Consider the following 13,997-nt stretch of genomic DNA (forward strand, 5'->3'; position numbering starts at 1 on the left):
TATTCACGCACCTAAGAAAAGTGTGCCAAATAACATTTTGTGCCTGATAAGTATCAATTTTAGCACTTAAAAAGCCTGATAGGTACAGACTTTAGTTGAGGGGTTTAAGTAAATTTTCGGGATAAGCTTGAGGGTCTATCGATATGACTTAAGCCAATTGAATATGTACATACACATTTGTGTGAGACTACAACGCATATTTCGCATAAAACACATCGTCTACTTGTTTCAATTTACAACTTATGTTTCACGTAGGTGACATGCGCCTGTCACGCAAATTGAGACGGATGGACTATCTACTTAACAAAGAAATGGGCTATTTCAAATTTCAAATTTCAAATTTCAAATTTCAAGTCAAATCCAATTTAAACACCAAAAATCTTGAAAATCTCCGTAATTCAATGAAATGAGCTTCATCAAAGCCTATAGCACTCATCGTCATGCTAAACGAAGCTCGTAAAAGTTTCATCCTCTTCAACAGATTCAACAACTATACTACTAATATTGACTACTCATTGTATGGTTATTTATTTCAACTATGCAAACAGCATTGCTTGATTCGTCAAGGCAAACAGCTCCATGCCCGTTTAATCCTTTGTTCAACGACCCCAAATAACTTCCTTGGATCAAAGCTCATTAGTTTCTACTTGAGAAACAAGCGTTTTAAAGAAGCACACCATGTGTTCGAAGAAATACCTGAAAGAGATTTATTTTCTTGGAATGCCCTTATGATTGGTTATGCTTCGGAGAATTATTATGTAGAGACACTGAAGGTGTTTTATTCTTTGTTGTATGAGAATCTTGAGTCACCCCATTTGAAGCCCGATAATTTTACAGTGACTTGTGTGTTGAAAGCTGTTTATGGGGTGTTGGGGGACTCTTTTTTGGCGAAAATGATGCATGGTTACGTTGTGAAAAATGGGTTTGATTCGGATGCGGTTATATTGAATGGTTTGATTGATTGTTACTTGAAGTCGGGTGATATGGAAATGGCAAAAAATGTGTTTGATGAAATTCCTGAAAGGGATGGAATATCGTGGAACTCCATTATATCGGGTTATTCTCGATGTGATTACTCATTGTATGGTCATTTGTTACAGCTATGCAAGGAACGTTGTTTGATTCGTCAAGGAAAGCAGACCCATGCCCGTCTTGTCCTCTCCTCGACGATCCCTAACAACTTCCTTGCCTCAAAACTCATCAATTTCTACGCGAAAAACAAACACTTAAAAGAAGCACACCATGTCTTCAACGAAATACCCGAGAAAAATACGTTTTCTTGGAATGCACTTATGATTGGTTACTCTTCCGAGAATTACCATGTGGAAACTCTCAAGTTGTTCTCTTCTTTTTTATCTGAGAATCTTGAGTCGTACCATGTGAAGCCTGATAATTTTACGGTGACTTGTGTGTTGAAAGCTGTTTCTGGGGTGTTGGGGGACTCTGTTCTGGCTAAGATGATTCATTGTTATGTCGTTAAAAATGGGTTTGATTCGGATTTGTTTGTATTGAATGGTTTGATCACTTCTTACTCAAAGTCAGTTGATATGGTATTGGCAAAAAGTGTGTTCGATGAAATTCCTGAAAAGGATGTAGTATCGTGGAATTCAATGATATCGGGTTATTTTCAATGTGGGTTTTATGAGGAATGCAAAGGATTATATAGAGAAATGTTGCAGTTAGAAGGTTTTGGACCTGATGGGGTTACAGTGGTGAGTGTTCTACAAGCTTGTGCTCAGTCAAATGATCTTATTTTGGGAATAGAAATTCATCAGTATGTTATAGAAAACGGGATTGAAGTTGATATTTCAGTTTTTAACTCGATTATTGCTCTGTATTCAAAATGTGGTAGCTTGGACTATGCAAGAGAGATTTTTGAAGAGATGGGTGAGCGGGATGAGATAACATATGGTACAATGATTTCAGGCTACATGAATTATGGATTTGTTGATAAAGCTGTAAATCTTTTTCGTGAAATGGAGAAACCATGCTTGAGTACTTGGAATGCTCTGTTATCAGGTCTAGTTCAGAATAATCTGTACGAACGAGCTTTAGAGTTAGTTCGTGAGATGCGGTTATCAGGTGTTCAACCTAATGCAGTGACCCTCTCGAGTATTCTTCCGGGAATTTCTGATTTAGCATTTGCAAAAGGAGGGAAAGAAGTGCATGCATATGCCATTAAGAGTGATTGTAATCAAAATATCTTTGTTGCAACTGGAGTTATTGATATCTATGCAAAACTGGGGTTTATACAATCAGCAAGGCAAGTTTTTGATCACACAAAAGATCGGAGTGTCATTATTTGGACGGCAATCATCTCAGCGTATGCTAACCATGGAGATGCCAAGGCTGCACTTGATCTGCTTAATGTGATGCTGAGTCATTGCATAAGGCCAGACTCTGTCACATTTACTGCTGTATTGGCAGCTTGTGCCCATTCAGGACTGATTGAAGAAGCTTGGACAATTTTTGAGTTGTTGGAGAAGTATGGAATCCAGCCTTTGGATGAACATTATGCTTGCATGGTGGGAGTTCTAAGTCGAGCAGGAAAGCTATCTGAAGCAATTGATTTCATCAGAAAGATGTCAATTGAACCCAGTGCAAGGGTGTGGGGTGCACTACTTAATGGAGCTTCAGTTTATGGTGACGTTGAAGTTGGTAGATTTGCATGTAGTCATTTGTTTGAAATGGAACCTGAAAGTACTGGAAACTCTACCATAATGGCAAATTTATATTCAAAAGCTGGGAGGTGGGAAGAAGCTCAGGAGCTTAGGAAGAAAATGAAAAGATTAGGATTGAAGAAGATTATTGGTAGTAGTTGGATGGAAACATGTCAAGGTGTAAAAAGCTTTGTAGCAACAGATGAATCAAATGAAAAGACTGGAGAAGTTTATGGGGTATTGGAAAGTTTGCTTGGTTCGATGAGGGATGATGGTTATGTGATGATGGATGAATTTAAGGAGGAAACCATGTGATATTTCTGCTCCTATGAGTAAGAGGTTGCACTGTAGAAGTAAAATTGTGGGCTTCATGCAAGCAAGATTACAGAGTTGCCATCAACTCTGCTGTGTCATTGTTCCGAAGAATTGGGTTCCTTGTCTTATCACGAGGAAGTAGAAATGTGTTTAGCAAGCATTGATACTCTTCAGGGTCGTTTGGTTGGGAAAGAGTTATCCCGCAGTTAATTATCCCACCATGCATACGAGATAATTTATTCCATCACTATGGTGTAAATGGTGCGATAAATAATCCCGGTACTAACTAATACCTCACACTAAACATTGGATAAAATAGTCCTGCATTTTATACCAAGACTATTTATCCCTTATACCTCACACCAAACAACTCCTTTCCTGTAGTGATAACCAGTGGCGGAGCCAGGATTTTCGTCAAGGGGGTTCAGAAGTAAACATACGAACTAATCGAAGGGGGTTCAACCTCTACTGTATATACATAAAAAATAGTTAAATAAAAAATAATTTTAACTATGTATAAATAGTAAAAATTTTCGCCGAAGGGGGTTAACCCCCTTGGTCAAATGTAGCTCCGCCCCTGGTGATAGCATGAAGCCATTCTGTGGGAACTCAAGACACAACATTTCAAGCATAAAAGTTCTCTAGAAATAATTCAAATATGGGGTAAGCGTGTAACTAATAAACGAAGAGATGTGTTCTAAAGCACAAATTGAAACCAGAGGGGCTTTTGATGTAAACACATTTATGCTCAATATTCGTCGTTCAGTTTGATGAAATACTTTGGAGAGAGGGGATCACCAGCTTCCGGAAGTCCTTTTGGAGGCATTAGATATTCTGGTATGTTGGTAACAATAACGTACTATACACATTGAGTAGTAACTACGTTTTCTGATGGGGCTTTGACACTTTCATCTTGTACATGGGTGTCCCCTGAATTCTTTTGAAACGGAACTAATCACAGACAGAAACCAAATTAAAGTAGTTGCTTCAATTTCTGTGATGATTTTTCTATGTTTCCCTAGAGATATGCTATTGCTACAACTGTTAGGTTAATAGGAGTCATCTTTAAAGCGGGAGCTTCGTCTACTACCTTTGTGTGAGATTAGTCCATGATTCCTTTAGTATGATCACAAGTACTGTTAGTTCACCGTTAACAAAGAATTCGTTATTATGCATGTCAAATGATCTTCCCTATTTTATTTTCTTGAATTAGGTTATACTGTTTGTAGCACACCTCTTGGAGGCGGCCCCTTCCCGGACCTTGCTAATACGAGATGCTTTGTGCACCAGGCTGCCTTTTCTAATTAAAAAAAATCTTGTATTATTTAAATTGTAAGTTGCTTGACCTTTGTTAATACTACTCAAATATGTAAAGTTGATTATCTTTCAGAATCTCACATTGGGAAATTCTTGATTTCAGTTGCTTGCACCGCCACGCCCATCCCAACAATTATGATCATTTGCCCAAGTGGCTGATGCATCACGCAGTTCGTGATCCAAAGTGCTGTCTTCTTGTAACCTAGCAAGTATGATGATCTCAGTTTTTGATGCAGATATACTATTGTTTATTACAAGAAGGTGCACAAAGCCCCAAAAGCAGCTTTGATATATGAAAAAAGGGGAGTGACAAGAGCCCTTGATAAGTGCAGGCTACAGTGGGGAATAACTTGCACCAAACTAAATTATTATGACTTTGTTTGTAGGGCCAAAGGGTGTACATATTTTTCCATGAATGGGCCAAATTGATATTTTCCCTCTTCTGCTTGTTCTTTTTCACCATGTGGTTATACAGAGATAATGAAAAGAAAGGAATTATTGCAGTTGTTTAAACTGGACACATACTTCTGGACAAAGGCCAATATTCCCAGCCATTCCCTTCCATTCTATTCTACCTAACTCATATCCCTAGGCTTTTCCAAAACCAAACCTCTGTCCCCCATTTATTCACTTAATAATGCATCTATCCTGAGCCGGAGGTCTATCGGAAACAACCTCTCTACTTCATCTGTAGTAGTGGTATGGACCGCGTACGCTTTACCCTCCTCAGACAGACCCCATTTGTGGGAATACACTGAGTATATTGTTGTTGTTAAATGCATCTTCCATTATTCTTTGATAACCATGTTGTCCGATCCAGCTTGCGGCCACCTCAACTCTTTTCCGGGTTTACCTCCTACCTTACACCAGCGTAGGTACTAGGTAACGGTGTCCACCAAGACTTGGACACATGAGACTATACCTTTCTCGGCCTTCTAACTAAGATCAAGGGTAGTTTTTGTTTTTTCGATTCAATAATGCACCTTTCATCTCTAACCGAATTGTTAGCTCTTTGTCCTCCTGTCCCATAATATGAATGGAAATGTCAAGTCTTTATTGTACTACGAAAATGCCATTTACGGTGCCATATACATTTTCACTGAGTCTGAATAGATCAGAATGAATTCAGTTTGTTGATTGATCGATTACCTTTTTTCACGTCAAAGTGAAAATATTGATGCAAACATAAATCTTCTAAGGTGGTCATAACTTATAAGGTTAATCTATTTGTTGTTTTAATTAGTACAACTTTCTTGGCCACTGTTGTTGTCCTGAGCTGGGGTTTATCGGAAACAATCTCTCTGCCTCACCTTTGAGGTAGAGGTATGATCTGCGCTCTACTCTCCCAGACCCCACTTTGTGGGACTAACATGGTATGTTGTTGTACAACTTTCTCAACTAAAGTTCATCGGAACGACCTCTCTACCTCGCCTCTGCATGTTGTTGTATGATTTTCTCAACCAAAGTTATCGGAAACAACCTCTCTAGCTCGCCTCTGCATGTTGTTGTACAATTTTCTCAACCAAAGTTTATCGGAAACAATCTCTCTACTTCGCCTCTGCCTCTTTGGTAGAGGTATGGTCTGTGTACGCTCTACTCTACTAGACCCCACTTTTCTATTCTCCAAGATCCCACTTTGTGAAACGAACATGGTATATTGTTGTAAACTTTCTCAACCAAAAGAAAAAAAGTGAAAAAGTGGTATTAGAACTTGGGATCTTCAATTGACTCTGTGAAACCCACTGGCTGTGTTTAATCTATTTTAGATTTTTAGTCTAAAAGTGATTGCACCACTACATGTTCCAATCCATACCCCTCTTTTTTCTTTTGCCTTTACTTTTTCCTTTCTATTGTACTCTTTGCTTTTTTCTTTTTCTATTGCTTTAGTTAAAAGTTTACAAAGAACTCTAGAACAACTTTTGTTAATTGGCTACCCATCATTACTATGATTTGTGTGACAATTTTTTTCCCTCTCTTTTTTTGGTGTGGGTTGCTACAAAATATCATTAAAGTGTACTCCCTGTCCTAAAATTTTTTTAGTTTTATGCGTTAAAAAATCATTTGACTCTAAAAATTCTCAATTTTATCTTTGATGAGATGATTAGGGTGAATACACAGATAGATGTCTAGGCCTTGTTTGGTGATACACAGATAGATGTCTAGGCCTTGTTTTAGACTACAATATCAAAAGTCTTTTCTATCGATTGATCATAAATTTTTGGAGTTGAAAATTTAAATATTTGAGTTTTTGAAGTTGTGATAATAGAATTTAAAGTTTGGTTCGAACTTGCATTTTACTTTGAAAGTATTTGAAGTTTTATGAGTGGAGGTCTCAAAATCCGAAGAACTGGTTACCGGACAATTTTTGGGAGCTTGAAATATTGAAAGATCGTATTTTCAAAATCTAATTAAATTTCATGGTCAAATAAATATTTAAAGATAAATTTTTAAAATCTATAGTCAAACGCTAGTTTAATTTCTTTTTTCATCTCCATGTTTTGTCAAAAATTACTGCATAAATTGACATGGAGGAAATTTGAAGTTAAATTACATTGCTAATATACAGTTTTTGGAAGCTTGAAAATATTGGAAGATCGTATTTTCAAAATCCGATCAAATTTTACGGTCAAATAAATTTTAAAAAAATCTATAATCCAACGCTAGCTTCATTTCTTTTTTCATCTCCATGCTTAGTCAAACATTACCGCATAAATTCAGATCAAGGCAATCCCAAGTTATTAAGACATTGCTAATATACACATATTTTATTTTATCTTATTTTTTACATAATATTTATATTTTTTACGGTCAAATAGATATTTAAAGATAAAATTTTAAAATTTATAATCCAACACTAGCTTCATTTCTTTTTTCATCTCCACACTTAGTCAAATATTATCACATAAATTAAAAATCGAGGTAATCCCAAGTTATTAATACATTGCTAATATACACATATTTTTTATTTTATTTTTTACTTTATATTTATATTTTTTTACCGAACTTGTTTGTGATTGAAGCATTGTGATTTTCATTCATATGATAAATTTATATTTCACTTAGATCTATGATATAAATATCCCAAAAACTCCAACTTTCAAACCAAACTAAACCACATGATTTCCCATAATGGAAAAAATAGATCAAATAATTTCCTCAGAAACTATTATCATGTCTACACTTTCTACCTTCACTTCTCATCAACTTTCTGATCTAACCCTCTACTTCTCCTCCCTCCACAACCGTTATCGCCGCCGTATTCTCTCTCTCCTCTCATCTCCGACCTTGTTTTCTCTCACCTTACGTTACGTTCACTCTCTCTCTCTACACAAAAAATCCCTCCTCATTGCCAAACACCTTTTGTCTAAACTAGCTATTTTCATTCATTTCATGCATAATGATACTATCATGCCTCCATCATCAACCACCTCTATGAAACACCGGGATCTAGATGCTGTTCTCCTTCTCCTCCTGCTCTGTGAAATACGTCAACATGATCCTGACGCGCTGAATCTCCCTCCATCAAGGTAAGCGTTAGATAATTTGTTTATAAAAATAACAGGAATTAGTAACAGATAACTTTTATCGACAAAATAACAAAAATTCTCCCTATTCCTATTTAAGACGAATTAGCTGTCAAAAGATCATGTTAGCTATAAACTATTTAGCAATAGATAATTAATGATGAATTTGTGAAGTCCGTCAACATGATCCAGAATCACTAGTAGATAGTTTGTAATACATATATTGTAATATAACAGAAATTAGCAACAGACAAATTATCTTCCTAAAAATAACAGAAATTCGCCCTAATCCTATTTAAGATGGATTAAGTGTCAAAAGATCGTGCATATTAGCTATAGACTATTTAGCGACAGATAATTAATGATGAATTTGTAGCTAATTTTTATTTTTTTTTGTTATAGAGATATGAAGTGAAATTATCCTCTAATATTATTATTCTTTAAGGACAATGAATTTTTCCCAATTCAAAAACTTTTATTAATTCTATTTTTTTTCTCCCTAACAGGTGGCGCCTTGTTATTTGTCAATATATAGCAAAAGATGCACTAAAATTCTCTAGCATTAGTTGTTCCAACAGAGAAATCATAATGAAGTTTATTGAGCTGCTGGCAAAGTGCAAGAACTTTATCAATGCCATGACACATACAGGTATATATAGTGGCATATTTATGTTTATTAAAGATGGATTTAATTGAATTCATAATATTCTATTGAGTTTAAATATTATATATAGATTATTAGGTCATCTTTACCGGTTGTAACAAGTTATCAACATATCTAATTTCAACATTACATTTAAGGCTTGCTAGTTGCTAGCAGATATTTCTTTTGCGTGATATATATGATAGTGTAAAAAGAATAATCTTGATCAAATTGTATATAGAAACAAAACGAACCCCTTTTATTCTCGAAGCTGAGAATATGTATGGTTTTTGATCCCCTTTGACCAATGGTTAGGGCGACATCGATGTTTTATATCGAAGATACGGGTTCGATTCTCCCAAGAAATAAGTACTTATTTCCCAGGGTTCTTGTGAATATGGCCAATATGCATATGTATCGAGTATATAAGAAGTAATTTCAAATCTAGAGGTTAATCGTATTATAACAATTTTACATCAGACAAAGTTTGGTTTTCTTGGGGAGATAGTGAAAAAGTTACACATAAGTCATTCTTATTATCTCTATGGAACTGTACATGAGATTTTTCATTCATATATACGGCTCGTCGTTTAATTCTTTCGAATTCATTAGATCATTTTTCTACATTCAAGAGTCCCCCTTCTTTCGCTCTGCCCCAAAGAGTAACTAGGATTAATTTAGTCACTTTGAGTTGGTATATGTCTGAAAATCTCAGTGGTAATATTATAAACTGAATCATATAGTTTTAAGAAACTTTAAATCTTGAATCTGCTTCTGCTGATGCAGGTGATAGTATTGGAGAAAAAGATATGAAAGAGGTGGCGACATCGGTGATGATAGTAGTGGCACTACCATCGATAGAAGCGAGCGACAACGGCGAAGACACCAAGGAGTGTGTGATATGTAAAGAAGACATGAAAAAGGGAAGAGATGTTTGTAAATTGCCATGCCATCATACATTTCATTGGATATGTATATTGCCTTGGTTGAAAAAGAGGAACACGTGTCCATGTTGCAGGTTTCAACTACCGTCTGATGATGTTTTTGTTGAGATCAGACGGTTGTGGGAGGTTGTGGCCAAGATGAATGATAGTGCAAAGTTTGTTAAAGAGTTTTGTTAATTGGGAGGTTTATTTTCTCTATAGTTTAAAATATTTTTTATATTAATATAATCATAGGTAGGTCAATCAACTAAACGATTACTATATGAGTTTTTTTACAATTTTTTTACTATCGTAGTTATGATTTGTTATTATTGCTGCAAAAGGTTGTTTTCGCGACTTAAATATGTAACCTCCTTGATCATATAGCAACAACTTTAACAAGTTACTCGAAGGCTCCTCTTAATGTGTAAATTAGATATAAGTTCATTTTATGAATTCAAATTATTTAACAAAAGAAAACTTGATATGTAGATAAAAATGATACGAAGAATGGAAATATATATTATCCATCAAATTTCCAATAATGGATTTACTAACTCATGGAGATTTCTCGATTATAAAAAAAATAATTTATTTCTTCCTCAACATCTCTTTAGTTTCCATCTTCTTTTCCCATTCATATACAGTGAAATCTCACAAGTGAGGTTTGCTGAAGGTAGAATGTACCTCGTGGGGATAAAGAGATTGTTTTTGAAGGACCTCAGTCAGAGTATAACAAATCAAAGTAGGTATGACAAGGGGAAACAACAGTGAAGAAAACATAGATACTAATAAGAAAACAGTAACAACGCCAAAATAGTGCAATGATCGGAACACCATTAACAATAGATGAAGGCATTACAAAGAACAATGTAATTGCCTGGTTCAACATATTCAAACACCATTTCTATTGTTTCATTATCTTCTAATCTTTCTTTATTAGATGAAGGCATTACAAAGAACAATGTAATAGCCTGTTCAACATATACAAACACCACTTCTATTGTTTCATTATCTTCTAATCTTTCTTTATTCTACTCTTGTGTCATGCATGTCTTGTGATTGCTGACAATTGTTAAGCTCAAGATGCAGATGGGGGATTTTAGAATGCTTATTATGTTGTTTCGGGTACACAATCTGTATTATGTCAAAATAACTTCAACACAATTTCAAGATTAAATCAAGAACACTTATGAAGTTTTTTAACACCTTCAACCCAAGTTCAATATGAACTATCAAAGAAGTGTGTTATTTTATTTTACAGAAAAAAAAAAAGAAGCAAAATAGGCCAAGTCCTCCGAATTCACGGAGTGCCCTTAAGGAAATAATTCCCCTCAAGTACCCGAGGTTGCGGAATTTTCCTCCCAGGATAAAATGACTTCACAACCAGAATGTAGTGGCACCTCAAACTTTCTGGTTTTCTTCGAACTCACTCAACGGGGACGATCACACGGAGTTTTTAGAAGCAAGAGAAACGTTTTACTTATGCAGAAAAATTCATACTAAACATGTAGAAAAATACAGCTTTATATAGCCATGAAGTGCCCCTTCAGAAAGGAGGCAATGATTTATTCAGAAAGGTGTATCCTTTGGAACAATCATCCCTTTTCCGAAACAGTGTGTCTTTTCCTCGAAGGGTTGTGTCCCTTCATTTTTCATTCACACTAAATGAACCCAACATATTATGCCTCTAAATGCTCAATGAGCAAAACATAAAAGTACACTTTAGTTGGATACTCCGGAACCCCAAGAATCCTTAGTTAGAATGGGATTTCAACTCAACACATTTTGAGTGAGATTTTGAGAAGAATTGCTCTTTGGAGAGCACAGTACGATGAAAGTTGTAAGCTGTGTTCGGGGGGAGTTATAGTCTATGCTGGCCTCGATGGTAGAATCGGTCGGGGAACCCGAGAGGCGGTGGTTTACCTTGTTGCAAAATATGAGTAGACATAAGATGGTTCAAAGCAGATACCTGCGCCCTCTTTGTTTCTGTTTCTTGAACAGAATCCAGTAGACTATTCAGCTCTACCTGCATTACGCGAGTAATCATAGCAGGTAAGAGTATAGGAACATAGTAGATTTGACTTTAGCTTTCACACGAAAGAAGTAAATCCTCTATATCAGAAAACATTCCACTTACCTGGAGGGCTTGTGTTTCATTGTGCAAAAGTTGTTCTTGGAGTCTCACAGGTGTTGCTTGTGATACATCAGGGTCCGTGACCTCGGAGTCCCTTTTCATGTCAAAGTCCAAACTACTAAAGGCAGAGGTCTCTGCAGCATTTGATTTGGTAGTGTTCTTATGTTTCTTGATGTCACTCGGTTAACCACATCTTGAAAGTGTATTGCCCGCAACTGGTCAAACTGTGATGTGAATGAGTGAAGCTTTGCAGTTAAAACTAAAGCCTGCAGTATGAAAACAAAGAAAGTATATGTTTATATGGTATGTATCAAGACTCAAAGAATGACAAGCACAACAATGCACCATTACTTGTACATACTACTAAAGGATATTCACCAACCGCGGACCTCATGATAAACAAGAAGAAATAACCTTCTAAATGCCTAGGCACTCTAGTGATTTCAATTACTCGATCTCAGTTGCAGGAGCATGACAATACGACTCAGTGATATGTTGTGCAGATTACGGAACAACTATATCCACTTTCCAAGAGATCAAAATTTAAAATAGTAACATGGAACTCTCCTAAAAGAACCATCACGAAGACAACGATTGTGAAGTATTACCGCTAACAACAGAGGTCATATCAACAATTTCTCTTCAAACAGGCTTGAAGAGATGTAAGGATGTTGGGTTCATAGTATATGAAAGAAGTGTGAATGGAAAAATGGAGAATAAAATGGTGGAGGGAAAGGAGACACTAAAATGGAAAGTGTACTCCCAAATTAAAAAGTTTACTCTTTCTCCCACATTGGTGGAAGAAGAGAGCTTGAAAGTGTTTATAATCAAGAACACTTACTCCATATGGCAAGTGAGCCAAGAAATAATAGATGCCTTGTGTCATCACTTGGCTTTGGCTTCAACTTTTTGGATTTGGCAAATGATCGATCGATGAGATCTATTTTTTTGGACAAACTTTATTTGAATTCCGAAGAATGCCAAGAAAAAATGTAGTAAAATTTTTTTTTGCAGTTTCGGACCTCCATTTATATATACATGCAGTAACAGTTGCACTGTTTCAAGTGAACTGATGCATTGTTTTCGAACTAGTGCTTTAGAAATGATACATTGTTCTAAACTGAGGCTACAGAAGGTTGCAATGGTTCGAAATGATGCTTCAGAAGGAAGTAATCCTTCAATGAAGTGACACACTGATTCATGAAATGAGATGACTGTTCAGAAAAAGATACAATCTTTAATGAACAGACATGAATTTACAGCAAAGGTGTAACCTTTGGAGTGAACCATTGCCTCTTTTCAGCAAAGGCATGTTGTGGCTATATAAACTTGGTTTCTTCCACAAGTTTAGTATGAAATTTTAAGATTAAAAACTCTCTTTTTGTCTCAAAAATATTCTGCGTGATCACTCAAAATGTTCTGTGAGTTCGAAGATATTCCAACCGTTTAAGGTACCGCTACTATTGGTCTGTTAGTCATTTTATCCTAGGAGGAAAAATTCCACAACCTCGGGTACAGTGAGGGGGATTATTTCCTTAAGAAAAATCCATGAATTCGGACGACTTGGCTATTTTCTGTTTCATCTTAATTTCTGCAAAATAAAGTACACTTCTTGGAAAGGTCATTTTGATCTTGTGTTGAGGATATTTGATATACTTCATTGTGTTCTTGTTTATACTTGAACTCAAGTTGAAGTTGGTGTTGTAATATACAGATTCTGTGTACCCGAAGTACAAACAAAATAACAATCTTAAGGAAATAATTACTATTACAGAATCTGTATTGATTGTTTTTGGAGATTAAAGTTTTAACTTTCTACTCTGCCTGAACTTAACTAGTGATTTGAAATCATAAAAACTTCGTCACAAGTTAAAGATCATTCGATTGACAATTGAAAGTCATAAAAACTTCATTGTTAACTAGAAACAAGAAGAAGAAAAAAATTAAAGTTGCTTAATTTTTATAAGTAGTATTCTGAAAATACTGAGTATTTTTTGTCTTGTGGTGATAGAAAAATGGCAATTGAAAGTCAAATGATGGATGCGACAACGTCTGTGGGGGCAACTAATATTGTCACATCAAGTCCCACAAATGCTCCGCCAACAATGGCACCGGCGGAGAAGCCCGAAAAATTTTCGGGCATTGACTTCAAGCGGTGGCAGCAAAAGATGTTCTTTTATCTCACCACTTTATGTCTGCAACGGTTCACTAGCGAAGACACTCCTGAGGTACCCGAGGAAACCTCGGACAAAGACCGTTTCGTTATTGTAGAAGCTTGGAAACATTCGTACTTTCTTTGCACGAATTATATTCTGAGTGGTCTCCAAGACGACCTCTACAATGTTTATAGTGGAACTAAGACATCAAAAAAACTGTGGAGGGCACTTGAATGAAAATATAAGACGGAGGATGCGGGAATTAAGAAATTCCTTGTTGCACGGTTCCTGGACTTCAAAATGATAGATAGCAAATCTGTTG

General features: G+C 35.9%; 2 protein-coding genes across 3 annotated transcripts; both read left to right on the forward strand.

Annotated features, from left to right (window-relative positions):
* Nucleotides 1-204: 204 nt before the first annotated feature.
* On the forward strand, nucleotides 205-4,810 carry LOC107842910 (pentatricopeptide repeat-containing protein At2g37310). 2 transcript variants are annotated; one of them, XM_016686959.2, is made up of 3 exons: nucleotides 205-3,812; nucleotides 4,189-4,307; nucleotides 4,396-4,810. In XM_016686959.2, the coding sequence occupies exon 1, from the start codon at nucleotides 441-443 to the stop codon at nucleotides 2,973-2,975; it is 2,535 nt and encodes an 844-aa protein (XP_016542445.1). In that variant the 5' UTR covers nucleotides 205-440; the 3' UTR covers nucleotides 2,976-3,812; nucleotides 4,189-4,307; nucleotides 4,396-4,810. The 2 variants fall into 2 exon arrangements, with proteins under 2 accessions (XP_016542445.1, XP_016542446.1); XM_016686960.2 differs by lacking the exon at nucleotides 4,189-4,307.
* A 2,560-nt stretch (nucleotides 4,811-7,370) lies between these two features.
* On the forward strand, nucleotides 7,371-9,725 carry LOC107842161 (E3 ubiquitin-protein ligase SGR9, amyloplastic). Its single transcript, XM_016685917.2, has 3 exons — nucleotides 7,371-7,819; nucleotides 8,323-8,465; nucleotides 9,246-9,725. Exons 1-3 carry the CDS (start codon nucleotides 7,422-7,424, stop codon nucleotides 9,578-9,580), a joined length of 876 nt encoding a protein of 291 aa, XP_016541403.2. The 5' UTR covers nucleotides 7,371-7,421; the 3' UTR covers nucleotides 9,581-9,725.
* Nucleotides 9,726-13,997: the final 4,272 nt, after the last annotated feature.

The sequence above is a fragment of the Capsicum annuum genome, chromosome 9 (assembly GCF_002878395.1).
Source record: "Capsicum annuum cultivar UCD-10X-F1 chromosome 9, UCD10Xv1.1, whole genome shotgun sequence".
Lineage (NCBI taxonomy): Eukaryota > Viridiplantae > Streptophyta > Magnoliopsida > Solanales > Solanaceae > Capsicum > Capsicum annuum.

Coding starts and splice junctions, on each gene's coding strand:
- LOC107842910 (XM_016686959.2), top strand. CDS start 441: ATGCTAAACGAAGCTCGTAAAAGTTTCATCCTCTTCAACAGATTCAAC.
- LOC107842161 (XM_016685917.2), top strand. CDS start 7,422: ATGGAAAAAATAGATCAAATAATTTCCTCAGAAACTATTATCATGTCT. Junction 7,820..8,322: donor CTGAATCTCCCTCCATCAAG/GTAAGCGTTAGA, acceptor TCTCCCTAACAG/GTGGCGCCTTGTTATTTGTC. Junction 8,466..9,245: donor CAATGCCATGACACATACAG/GTATATATAGTG, acceptor CTGCTGATGCAG/GTGATAGTATTGGAGAAAAA.